The following is a 13,877-nucleotide window of genomic DNA, read 5'->3' as shown; positions in this document are numbered from 1 at the left end:
GTAAATATATATGTATATACATCTGTATAATTTTGTCAATTATAAATAAATAAAATGTGTTCCAGCGCTCAGAAGAGAAGGGCAGATGCTCAGTATGAGAGGTACTACATATGTTAATTAGCTAGATTGAGTCATTCTCCAATGTATCCATATTTGAAGACATCATATTGTGTACAGTAAATATATATGTATATACATCTGTATAATTTTGTCAATTATAAATAAATAAAATGTGTTCCAGCGCTCAGAAGAGAAGGGCAGATGCTCAGTAGTTCACACACCAGGGAGACTGAGCAGACACCCTTTGCAGTGGGCTGTTTCTTGTCTTTTGTCTCTCTCTTTCACATTTTCAGCTTCCTCTTGGATTCTCCATCTCTAGTGACAAGGAAAGGCCGTCTGCCATGAAACCTCAATATGCAGGTGATATCATGGGCTGAAGTGGGGTTCTTAGCAGAGAAAGTTTGCTCTGCATAAAGTTGGCCCAGGGACTACTGTGCTTAAAAAATAATAATATTTTTTTTAAAAATCTAGGTCACTTTTTTACATTATAATTCAAATACAATGCAGTTCACTCATTTAAAGTGGTTATTCACAGCCATTCAGTGGTTTTTAATGAAGTCACTGAGTTGTACAATCATCACCACAATTTTAGAACACTCTCATCAGCCCCAAAGGAAACTCTTATCCATTTGCATCTTCCTTTCATTTTCACTCCTTTGCAGCGCTATTTATCTCATTTCTCTTTCTTACCTCTCCAGCTCCATCTTATTCTCTTTTTTTGATCCTTCTCTTCCTGCTTGCTTCTCTTCTTAGGTTCTTTCTTTTCCTTGCAAATGGTGAACGTAACTCTTGGTCTAGGCAATGTTCATTGCTAAGGAAGAAAAGGAAGCCAGAGGAGAGATAGGACCTGGGGGATGGAAGGAAAGGGAGCAAAGGGGTGTAAGGAAGAAAGGAACCATTTATACACAGGTCTGAGACCAGCTGGAAATGGGCATGAACAAAATTCCATGAACACACAGAAAATTAGAAAATGAGAATGCAGCTATCCAGCACTTTCCTCCTCTCTTACCCTTGTTCTTTTATTATTCTACAAAATAGTAACTATAGGCAGACAAGTGATGCTCATGTGTAGCTGTCATTGACCATGTCTTCTCTGATGCATGCAGCAAGCACACATACATGTGTGCACACACCCCCCGCACAATACACATGTACACCCAACTGCAAACACACCACACACATACACATGTGCACCCACATGTACACACCCACCCACCCATGCCACACATACAACCCCCCACATATACGTGTACACCCACATACACACACCACACATATACACATACACCCACATGCGCACAGCCACACGTCCCCCACACACATACACATGTACAGCCACATATACACATCCACCCACCCATGCCACACATACAACCCCCTATACACACAAGTATACATGTGGATACACACATCCACATGCACACACACAGCCCCCACACATACATGTGTCCACTGGCATGCACGCACACATGCAGAAAGACACCACAAACACACGAGAGAGAAATACAAAAGCAGAACAGGTATGCGTGTGTGTGTGTGTAAGAACTGACTCTCATAAATGTACAGATGACATTTCCAAAATAATGGTAAGTGCCACATATTTTCACTCTATTACCAGTAAATTAAATTTTGTAACTCGATAGGAGTCTGAGATATAAATGACATTAGAGTTTCCACTGGAAGCAGAGACGCTGCCAGCCTGGGAGGAGTATGTAGACTGAGTTATCATACTTCACCACAAAGTTGTTTTAAATCATATCTGTGGGCCGTTAGTAAATATCTGTGGTAAGGCACATCCTTGGCTCTACATACAGATGCTGTCCACTCCTCCTTCAGTCCGTGTGTAAATCCACCTCAGCCTGCCCTGGTCCAGGTCCGGAGTCTATTAGCCCCAGTGCATGTGGGCTGACAGATGGCTCAGTGCCTGGAGGGTGCACTGACCTTCCACTTCTCTTTTATTTAAGGGAAAAAGGAAATATTAGAAAAGACCAAATGAAAGTTTGAAGAAGTAATGCAAATCTCTCTCATTTTTAAATAAAGAGAGGATCAGGGACCCGTGGTTGTTAGGGATCTTCTGTGTGTTGAGACTCTCCCCGACCTGGCATCTTCTGGGGTGCATGGGCAGATTCCAAGGGGGCTGCGAGCTCACTGACAGGTCTGCTGCCTTTGTGTAGGTTTGCACGTGGGCATTTGTTTAGCCAGGGGTACCACAGTGTTCAGTAGATTCTCACAAGGATTTTGACCCCAAACAGGCTCTGGAATGGTATTAATGAATCATTCAGAAAGGGCCTCCAAGAAGAGCATGTAGCCTAGTAGAGAGGTGTTAAGGCCAGCAAAAGGGCAGGGACGTCCTGGACAGCTGCTGTGTCACCCACAGGGTTGTCACTGGTGCCCAGGAATTTGGAGTTGATTATCCTAGAAATGAGAAATGCAAGCCTCATGACAATGGTTATGACAATGACTAAATCCATCTACATACATACACATACTTGCATAATGCCTGCACACATGGTATAAACAAATAAAATCAGAAGGAAACAGGAAAATGTTTCTTAAAAAGCGGTCCAGTCCTGATCTAAATTCACACTTAAAAAGTGGTCCACTACTGATCTAAAAGATATTGGCCATTTTTCAGAGAAAAGATCATGTGATCTATTGAGAAAGAGATTGCATGTTATAAAACCAGAAAGAAATCCTGATTTACCTTCACTACTTTTCTTCCTCCAGACCATCCCTACCTTAAACTCTCTCTAAATGTACACATCTGCATAGATTCACAGTCCCTTGAAAGTCACAATTCAGTCGTTCCTTGGTACCCATAGGAGATTGGTTCCAGGACCCTGGAGAATACCACAATTTGAAGACGCTCAGTCCCTTATATAAAGTGGTGTAGTATTTGCCTGTAACATGTACATACTCTCCTGTACACTTTAAATCATCTCTAGATTCTTTGTAATACCTACTACAAAGTAAAAGCTAAGTAAATAGTTGTTGTACTATATTTGTTTTTTGTGTTATTTTTAATTGTTTGAGTTTCTTTTTCAAATATTTTTTATCTGTGGTTGGTTGAATCTGAGGATGTGGAGAGACACATGTACCCCAAAAAGCAAAGAGGAGGCCCTCAGAAGGCTCAGAGGAGGGGAAGTGGGACAGCCATCGAGCTAGTGTTTCTGAGTTCTAGAAATGCCCTGAGATTGACTGCTTCAATTAATTTTTTTAAATGAATGGACTCCTTGTCAATGACTCTAGCTGTGAAATCCCATTCTATAAAACCATGATGAGATCAGTTGATGGTCCTGCATAATCTATATTATTGCAAATTGGACCTAGTTTCAATCTTCATAGATTGTATAACTAACACATCTGGAGAGCTTAATATGCCAGCTTATCCGCACAGATTTGCCAACAACACGTGCAACTGGAAAATTTCTATTGAAACTTTTTTATAAGCAAGTTTTTAAATTGACAAATTTAAAGACAAAAGAAAACTTTTTCTGCTGTTTTGAATATGATTTCCCCTCAGTGCCAGGCACAAGTCCCACATCTTCCTGGAGTCTTCCCCTGGCTGCAGTGATGTTGTTCATGTCTGAAAGTATCTTTAGACTAAAGCATATGTGCTCGACCATTTATGGCTGTCATTAACTATCCACAACCTGGACTCAGTTGGAGACCAGGGACCATGCGTGACACTCCTGTTTTAGTTGGTGTAGCAAGGGCTGAGAGTCTCCTTGCTCAAATTAGATGAGAACCCCACTCCAGGAGTGTGATGGATGCGGGAGGAAGCCTCTTCAGACCATCTCCTTCCTGTTGGCATGGCACGTGATTTTGGGGGGAGCTCAAGTGGTTAATCCTGTTTCTCACTTGTCACTTGGGCAAAGTAAAGAAGTTGAAGCGGTGCTTGGTAAAACCTTTGGAGATTTCCAGGCAACGTTAAATAGATACATGAAATGTGCAGTGGCCAATCTGTGAGAGGCTGAAACTTTGAGAAGCATCTATCTTCTGCTTCAGCCACAGGCGTCTGCTGGTGGTGCCCCAAAAGTCATCTTCAAGTCCAAATTTTCTACCTCTGGTCACCTGCAGAATGAGTCTAGAGTTATACTGCCAGTCCTGCCACTTAAAATGTTAGTAACAAAGTTTATTAGCTTAGCCCCACATCAGCATCGCTGCCCTCCCCATCTTGATCATCACAATCATGAGTTTCCATTCCATTGTTTTCTTTAACAACTCCCACATTTATTAAGATTCCAATACCACTATTTTTGTAGAATGTGTTCAGATCCAACATCTCCTTCTGTTGCAGCCACTCACCCAGACCCGCCTGCATGCTGTCCAGGTCCTGCCCGCATCCCTCAGGCTGCTGCTCACAGCCAGGGCAGTGAGGATGGTCTTCCGGACTGTTGTCTACGCACTTTCCCAATTCAAGAGCCAACTGAATCTGATCAGTTGAGCTCCTAGCCAGATATTGTCCTCCAGTCCCCATCGCAAGGAAGGGTCCTTCCCGGGCCCACCCCTCAGCCCCTCAATATATCGTCTCTGTCTCCTCCCTTGAACTGATGGAGGCCAGTCCTATTTGAAGAGCCTGCCTCTGCCTCCTCCTCTGCAGCAAACTAGGAAACACAAGGGCGGCAACAGGAGCGATTTTATGAAAACGTAACTTTTCTATATTATATTTAATGAAATAATGTGCACTGTTAATGAAATCATAGGCACTCTTCTAATGCCCGGTTTTATATTAAATGCTTAATAAGTATATATGCCTATTGTTATGATGTCATTTTAAAACATACACATAATTATAATAAACAACAATGTTTGCCTACGTTTGCCTTTTAGATTTGTAATTCACCTTTTTGTAGTTCCCAGGTCAAAGTCCCTTGAGGTGGGACCCCTGCCATGTGTTGGGCACCACATCCCTAGCCTAGGGCTGTGCACACGGGGGCATTCTGCAGAGATTTGTGGATGGATTTAAACGGCAGAGGCTTTTGCCTCCTAATCCTGGCTTTAACTAAAATAGGATACTATTTGGATGCTTATAAAGCTGTGTTAGGTAAAATGTTGTATTTGACTGTGTACGTGCAACTTTAGTATGTGTATATGTGGGTATGAAATGTTTAAATTTCCATTTAAAACTTGCTAGGATAGAGCTTTAAAGCCTTTTTCTGGCAGAAAGTCAAGGCTCTCTCTTCTCTATTTTCTTCTCTTTTCTCAGGGTTTTTATAAATTACAGCTTGTCCCAATAAGAAATTATCCAGATGGCCAGTTCTCCACATTACATTTCATCCCATGCAGAGAATGTGCCTTTGTTCTAAAGAATTCCTTTCTCACCATGTTTTATTCTTGCAGCAACTCAGTACATTTGGGAATGAAATTTTAAAAACACTAAACAGCTTAAATTCCCTCAAAGTATTCTATGTTCCCTCTTCATTCTTCTCCATGTACAACCAACAATACCAAGGGTGTTATATAAATATGTTAATATCATCAGGATCCATTTGGCAAAGTACCTAGTATGTACAAGGCATTGTGCCAGGTGTTTCATCATTTTTATTTTCTCTGATGTCTTCAGAGAAAAATCTAGCCCCAGAAGCAGTTTGGCAGAGCAGTTAAAAGACTAGACCCTGGCATCAAGCTGCCGGGGAGTCAGTCCTATCTGTATAACTTCTTAGCTGTTTGACCCAGAATGACTTCTTTAACCTCTCTGTGCCTCAGTTCCTTCATCCATAAAATGCAGATAATAATAGTCCCTACTTCACAGGGGTATTTTAAGAATTGCATGAGCTAATATATAAAGGAAACTTAATTCAGTGTATCATGCATAGTAAAAACTACGGAAGTATGACCTGTTGTTGCTCTTAATATTAGACTAATCAAGGTGTGTTTTGATGATATCGTTCTTTGATTTTTGTATAATTTTACTACCTAAATTTAATAGAAATGAAAATATCTATTCATATATTTTAGGTGAGACTGAGAGTCTTTTTTCTTTTTCTTTTTTTTGAGGCAGAGTTTCACTCTTGTTGCCCAGGCTGGAGTGCAATGGCACGATCTTAGCTCACTGCAACTTCCACCTCCCGGGTTCAAGTGATTCTCCAGGCTTAGCCTCGAGAGTAGCTGGCATTACAGGCACCCGCCATCACTCCTGGCTAATTTTTTGTATTTTTAATAGAGACGGGGTTTCATCATATTGGCCAGGCTGTTCTCAAACTCCTGACCTCAGGTGATCTGCCTGCCTCAGCCTCCCAAAGTGCTGAGATTACAAGTGTGAGCCACCGTGTCCGGCATAGACTGATAGTCTTTTCTAAAATATTGGCTGGGTGCAGTGGCTCAAGCCTGTAATCTCAGCACTTCGGGAGATCAAGGCAGGAGAATCACCTGAGATCAGGAGTTCAAGACCAGCCTGGCCAACGAGGTGTAACCCCATCTCTACTAAAAATACAAAAATTAGCCAGGCGTGGTGGCATGTGCCTGTAATCCTGCTACTTGGGAGGCTGAGGCGGGAGAATCACTTGGACCCTGGAGGCAGAGGTTGCTGTGAGCTGAGATCATGCCACTGTACTCCAGCTTGGGAGATAGAACGAGACTGTCTCAAAAAAAAAAAGAAAAAAGAAAAAGAAAAATTGGTGTTGTTCTCAACAACGTATAGTTGAAAAACCATTTATTTGAATAATATTTTAGAATAGTGTATGGTAGAAAAAGTAATATTGATCGTATTGTCTTGAAAGAAATAGATGTTCATCCTTATCACCTATATATATATATATATTTTTATTATACTTTAAGTTCTAGGGTACATGTGCACAACGTGCAGATTTGTTACATATATATACATGTGCCATGTTGGTGTGCTGCACCCATTAACTTGTCATTTACATTAGGTATATCTCCTAATGCTATCCCTCCCCACTACCCCCTCCCCACAATAGGCCCTGGTGTGTGATGTTCCCCTTCCTGTGTCCAAGTGTTCTCATTGTTCAATTCCCACCTATGAGTGAGAACATGCAGTGTTTGGTTTTCTGTTCTTGTGATAGTTTGCTGAGAATGATGGTTTCCAGCTGCATCCATGTCCCTACAAAGGACACAAACTCATCCTTTTTTATGGCTGCATAGTATTCCATGGTGTATATGTGCCATATTTTCTTAATCCAGTCTGTCACTGATGGACATTTGGGTTGATTCCAAGTCTTTGCTGTTGTGAATAGTGCTGCAGTAAACATATGTGTGCATGTGTCTATAGCAGCATGACTTATAATCCTTTGGGTATATCCCCAGTATGCCCCCAATCTTTTAATATCTCAGGGTTGTTTTCTGTTTTTAAAACAGCTGTTTTTAAAGAGCTCCCTTCAAGATTTCATGAAGATTTCTAATTTGGTTTCTTATTTCTATCAAGGACAATACTGCTTTACAAACTCTAAATGACAGATTACATTTGCCTTTGATGTGTTAATTAATTTGGAAAGGATATAATTGGCAATTAACTTATTTAATATAGAATGTATCTGTGCATATTTGAATCTACAGATCAGTGTTTACTTGAAGACTATGGAATGATAAAAGGTCACCTTTTCCTTTTTCTCGATTGTGGTAAAAACTCTTAGTATGAGATCTATCTTCCGAACAAAATTTTAATGTACAAATACAGTATTGCTTGCTATAGGCACAACGTTATACAGCCGATCTCTAGAACTTAATCATCTTGGCAACTAAAACTTTATACCTGTTGGACAGCAACTCCCCGTTTCCCCTCCCTGCAGCCTCTGGCAACTACCATTCTATTTTCTGCTTCTTAAGTCTTTATCTACATAAGATACCTCATATAAGTGGAACCATGCAGTATTTCTTCTTCAGTGACTGGCTTCTTTTATTTAGCATAAAGTCCTCATGGTTCATCTATGTTGTCACATGTGGCAGGATTTCCTTTTTTTAAGGCTTAAGAATATACCATTGTATGTATATAGCACATCTTCCTTATCCTTTTGTGCATCAGTGGACATTTAGATTCTTTCCACCTCTTGTCTATTATGAATAATTCTGCAATGAATGCGGGTGTACAAATATCTCTTTGAGGTGCTCATTTCAGTTCTTTTGGATAAATATCCAGAAGTGGGATTGCTGGATCATATGTAATTTTTAATTTTTTTTTTAGGAACCTCTATGCTGTTTTCTAAAGAGGCTGAATTATTTTACGTCCTCATCAGACGGGTTCCAGTTTTTTCACATCCTCACCAATACTTGTTATCTCTTGTTTTAACTCTGACCCAAGGAGGAGCTGGGCCACCTTTTGAATTGAGATCCAAAATGCATGCTTTTGCAGTGCCCCACAGGACTCCGCAGAGCATGGCTTGTTGTGGGGAGGGCAGCAGGATTTCTGCAAATCTGTAGTTGTTAGTGTTTGGGAACACTCAGCCCAGGCAGTTGAAAGATGGACTAGTTTGGCTTTTCTTTTTCTATCACACAGACTGCACTTCTAATCTCAGCGCATAGGTTTGTCAAGATAACTGAATTTATCACTTTGAGAAAGAACTTTCAAAACATTTCAGTGTGCTGTTGACACTGGGTCAATATTAATGTTGAACACACAGGTTAGATGCTTGCGGGTATACATAAACATATACCTGTGTAAACATATCCTCATGCATATTCAGGTAACTGTTTAGTTTCATTTAAATTCAGTATATTGAACTTAGGGCATTCCAAAAGATGGAATTATGATTCATTGCCAAAATGCATAGTTTTAATTCATGAATAATTTTTAAAATTGTGCTTGAAGACATTCTGAGTTATTTTCCAGGTGTCCTTTGAACAACTTTCCAAGATAAATGCCTTCACTTCTGTGACATTTTGTTTGAATTTAAAAAAAGAGGACAAACATACTTTAAAGCCTTTTGCAGAAACTAAATATTTTTAAAACTAGAATATTTCAATTAAAAATAACCTTGACATGTTCACACCACTTAACCAAAATATTACAATTAAAAAGGTGAAAACAATTTGTATATACTAACAAAAATGTTCATTTTAATAACGGAAACACAAACTTATCACTGTAATTGTTTTGATTGAGTTAGTAATGTAGCATTTTAATCACTTCATTCATTTAATTTAGTGCTTCATGTTAACTGTGTAGTTAGAGTATTGGTAAAAATTTTAAACTGCAGATCTATTCATCAGATCTTCTCCATGCATAAATTAGACAAATTACTTACAGTACATTAAGCTGATTTCAGCATACATTTTGTAAAGGCCGTTAGTGTTGCTACATAGCATGCTATTACATTCCTTGAGTATACTTTATACCTTGGAAGTTTCTAGTAATCATACACTAAGATACTCTAGAGGAAGGATAGTGTATATGTATATATATACACACACACACACACACACACTCTCTCTCTCTCTCTTGCTCTCTCTTTCACCTTCACTCTTAATGCATTTTTTCCTTCCTGTCTAGTTTGCTGAAAATATTACCTATAACAAACAGCACAGATAATGTACAAGCTCAATTAAAGGGCATCTCTTAATGCATACCAATTAAATATCACATCTTGGGTTTGACTTTTTGGTACTTGAGCAGACATTAATGAAATGACTAAGCTCATAACTCCAATGGAGGTTGCCCTTCATGTTCATCTATTTCTGTGTGCACCAGCTGCAGAGTTCATCTTCTTGCCATGTGCTCTAGGCTTTACGCTTTCAAATTTGTGAATATTTTCAAAACCATATCAGGAGCCTAGTGGGCTAAACTGTGATAGAAGATAAGTGTCCTCCAGGATGCGGCTAATTCTCCAGTTTGCAGTTGGGCTTTTGTTGTTTCTTCTATAAAATGGATACAGGTGTCAGAATGTGAGGAAGGCTTGATTAATCTTTCTAGAAGAACAAAGGTAGCTCCTCAGAGGAAGAAGTTGACCTGAGATGGCTAAATAGGGGGACTGGAAATAAAGGAACAAACATGGGCTAAGTTTGGAGACACTGATTAAGGGAGTGAGATGAGACTGAGAACAAGTTCTGCACTGATTGAGATGTGGGAAGGTTTTTCTCTAGATGTCTAAGCTTAAAATCCTGCTTGGCGTCAATTTGAGTGACACTAAATAGATAATTTGCCATACGCCAGATACATGACTGGTATTTCTTTAGACACTGATATGCTGCTGAGCTGCTGAAGCATGAGATAGCCCAGTTTTACTCAGTTCACACTGATAAACAATTACAGTCTCTGATTTTAAGAAATTCAGTTATAGTAGAGAAGATGGATATATACAAACAGTAGTATAATGAGGAAAATATAATAAAAGGTGGAAGGTGTGTGTTAAAACTGGAGGGCAGTGGTTATTTTGATGTGACCAGAGCTTAGGTTTTATAGGGAGTGAAGATGGAAATGACTTGAAAAGCTGGCCTGGGGTCAGATGGAAGGGGTCTTTGAATACCATGCAGAAGAATCTCAACTTCGGTCTAAGGGCACACATTTATAACAAGTGGAAGGAAAGGAAGAAAGAAATAATGGCTCCTTCTTTCTGGGATGCATCTGCAATGTGAAAATTGAATACCTGTAATCAATAGGAGCATGAATTACAGAAAGATAAATTAGAGTTGGAGAGAAATCGCATTTATTGAGTGCACATATGCCATGAAGTGTACTAAGCCCTCTTTATTCAGAGCAACTCTTATACTGACACATGAGTGGATTCGAGTCTGCAGGTTGCAGCTGAAGAAACTGTAAGCTGGAGAGGGTGAGCACTGGGATAGAAGCAAGATTGAAACTCAGTCTGGCCTGTATGGACAGCCTCTTTTGCTACCACGAGTCTTCGTGGGTGCTTTAGTTGAGTAGAACAAGTTCTTCCTTTAGAAAGACAAGCAGAGAGAGGGTGCTTGTTGAGGAAGAGTCTCCAATAAAGTCCTTAACATTAAAAGAATCATTAGGGGACCTCTGCTTCCAGAAAAGGGCAATAGACATACTTTTCTCTATTCCTCCCACCCAAACCTGGATATTATACATCAGGCGAACAGAGGAAGACTTTGAAAGGTGGAGAGAAGGACGCAGACCCATTGGGGATCCGGAGACCCAGGGAACAGCACCGTGGTGAGTTCCCTGTGTTTTTCTTCTCCTCATAAATCCTCGGCTGGTTGTTGGAGAAGATGAAAACCTGGAAAAGCCAATGGAAAAGGCAACCAGGGCAAATCAAGACTGCATTAGCCTGTAAATGCCTGCCTCTGGGTCTCCCAGCACAAGGACTATGCTATGGCTTCCTTCATATTTTCTTTTTTGGATGGTGTTAAAAACCATGTCCCCCTTCATCAGCCTGATTAGTGCCAATAGTTAAGTGATTTGTTTCAGGACTTCCCAAGGAAGTGCCACGAGGCCTTGGGAAAGTTGCTTACGCTGTGTGAGCCCATTGTCTTACCGGTAAAATAAATATGCTAATACCTTTTGGTATTCAGCCAAAACTATATATGCATCAGAAATAATACATGTAAAGCACCTTATATTATAGTGGGCCTATAGCATACATTCAATAGGGGTAGCTTTTTAATTCTTATTATAAATTATTCTTTTTGGTACATACGTCTTAAGTTCTTCACTGAATTCATATTCTCTAAAGTACCTAGCAGGTAGCAGATGCTTATGGATTGTCGAATCAATACCTGACTAGATTAATAAACCAATAGATCAATACTGATTATTACAAATTACAGAACATGCATGTAAAGGCGCCCTTCCCTCTGTAGCAAAGGTTGCTGATACAGGTATAGATCATGCTGGGCCAGGCTGATATCATCTTAGCCATCCTGTCCCCAGTTCCAGAGTCCATTCTAGATATTGGTACTAAAATCCTTTTGGGGTTAGAATGCGTATGGCCTTCCCCAGGAAATCCAGTCTATTTTTATTATGTTTGCTGGACTCGTAATAAAATTGTGGACCAGAACTTGTGCTCAGAAAAGAATCAACTGCCTTGATATTGATTCATTTGACCATGTGCTTCTCTAGGTGTAGCCGATGATAACACTGTGATGGTAATAACAGCTACCATTTCATAATGTGTGTGTGTGTGTGTGTGTGTGGCATGTGTTTGTGATTTCTCAGGGTCACAGCAACCCTTATGAGTTGGATCTCCTTTTCTCATTTCACTAGAGAGAATCTCTGAAGCTCTGGCAGGAAGTACCTCCCCCAGGGTCATGTACAAGTGACCTGTCTTGGGTGTGTCTTCCCTGGTGTAGCTGCCTCAGTTCTAGCAGTGGCAGAGGTTTGGGGCCTCTTTGGAGACAGGGACGTGGGCACAGGGATCTAACGGAGACAGCCCATCAGACTTCAGAAGGAACCAGGTCATTGGCCCTGGCAGATCCTTCTGCCCATAGCCTGCTGTTGGGTTCTGATAACATCCAGGACTCAGGACTCAGCCTTGATTTGTGAGGGGAGATAACAGACTCAGCAGACCTGGGCTTGGGCCTCTCCTCTCTCACCTACAAGGTGTCCTTTCACACCCCAGCACAAAACTTCCCAGCAAAGCTCCAGAGGATTAAGCAGAACTGCAGATATAGTATTTCTGCATACATGAATATTAAGAAATGAAAACACAGTATTCTCTGGTATCAGCAAATATGCTCAGTTACCCATAGTCTTTTCTGATACAGTCAAACCAGGGAATACATAATTAAGGATACAAACTGAGTTAAGTGTTATGTGACTTCTGCATTGTTCCATTGGAAATACATCTGTATGCTATTCTTAGATTTTTAAGTTTCTAAAATTGTAAATGCCATGTGTGCTTGACTCTGCCTATAATTCTTTGTTGACCAGTGTCTGTGGTTCTAGAACCTGAGATTTTCTGAAAAGGCGATACGAAAACAAACTGTTATTTGAGTGTGCTCAGGGAAAGAAGAATGTTGCTATGCAATTGTTAAATATTAGATGTAAGTCTGCTCTAATGACAATGGATCCCTGATTTGTCACTATATACTGATGACTGTGCTCTCATTTTTATACAAACCAGTGCTTTTGGCTGCCCGTATTCAGACATGAACTTGAAAAAGGAGGCAACACTTCATGATCGTTTGAGAGAACAAACACAGGCAAATTTGGAATCAGAGTCTTCACATTCTAAATCAAAAAACCTCTGTAGTTTGAACTTCAATGGAAAACATGAAAAGGTGAACAGTCAACCCAGGTAAGAAACTTCTTGAAAATGTGAACCAGAAAGTAAACCATGTAGAATAGTAAAAGAACAATTTTGTTAATAGTAATAGTTTCTATTTATTTCTCCAAAGGAATTATTTTTATTTCTGGATATTATTGTGTTCGCTGGGCTGATAAAATTCATCTAAGCCTTGATCTTCATTTAAAAAATATTTTCTTTTGCTTCATCCTTAAATATTTGAATTTACCTTTTTCTAAATGTACATATTGTATGTAAGCAGTAGAAAGTATATCTCATTTGTACCATTCCAAAAGATTTCCTTTTATCTTGAAAAGTCTTTATTGTTTTGAATAGTTTCATAGATATTACCTCTTTTGGCACATGGACAAGTATTGGTATGTTCTTAGTCATATCAAGATTTCCTCTCTTATCTGTTACTTGTCTTTGTCATCTTTAATACAAATGTACCTCAGATATGATTTCTTCTTACACAGAATAGTTTCCATTTTGATTTATTGACAACACATCTTCCCTTTGTTCCTAAATGTAAGCTTGTGATTTTAAATATCAGTTTTCATTTTTTATTTATATATAACTATATTCTAAGGAGCTGCAAGTACAGCCCTGTGTGATATTTTTTAACCTAAATGAGTAAAACAATCTAAATAACATCTTTTCTCCAAAAAGCTC

The 13,877-nt window shown here is 39.6% G+C and overlaps 1 protein-coding gene across 1 annotated transcript in view; it reads left to right on the top strand.

Moving 5' to 3' along the window:
• Positions 1-13,877, top strand: part of L3MBTL4 (l(3)mbt-like 4 (Drosophila)) — a 399,157-nt gene that overhangs the window by 243,659 nt on the left and 141,621 nt on the right. The window contains exon 15 of the mRNA XM_011957809.1: positions 13,044-13,217. Coding sequence (XP_011813199.1) covers positions 13,044-13,217 — 174 coding nt within the window. The remainder of the gene's footprint in view (positions 1-13,043; positions 13,218-13,877) is intronic.

The sequence above is a fragment of the Colobus angolensis genome, unplaced genomic scaffold (genome assembly GCF_000951035.1).
Source record: "Colobus angolensis palliatus isolate OR3802 unplaced genomic scaffold, Cang.pa_1.0 Scaffold45, whole genome shotgun sequence".
Lineage (NCBI taxonomy): Eukaryota > Metazoa > Chordata > Mammalia > Primates > Cercopithecidae > Colobus > Colobus angolensis.
This window is presented reverse-complemented; position numbering and strand designations above follow the sequence as displayed.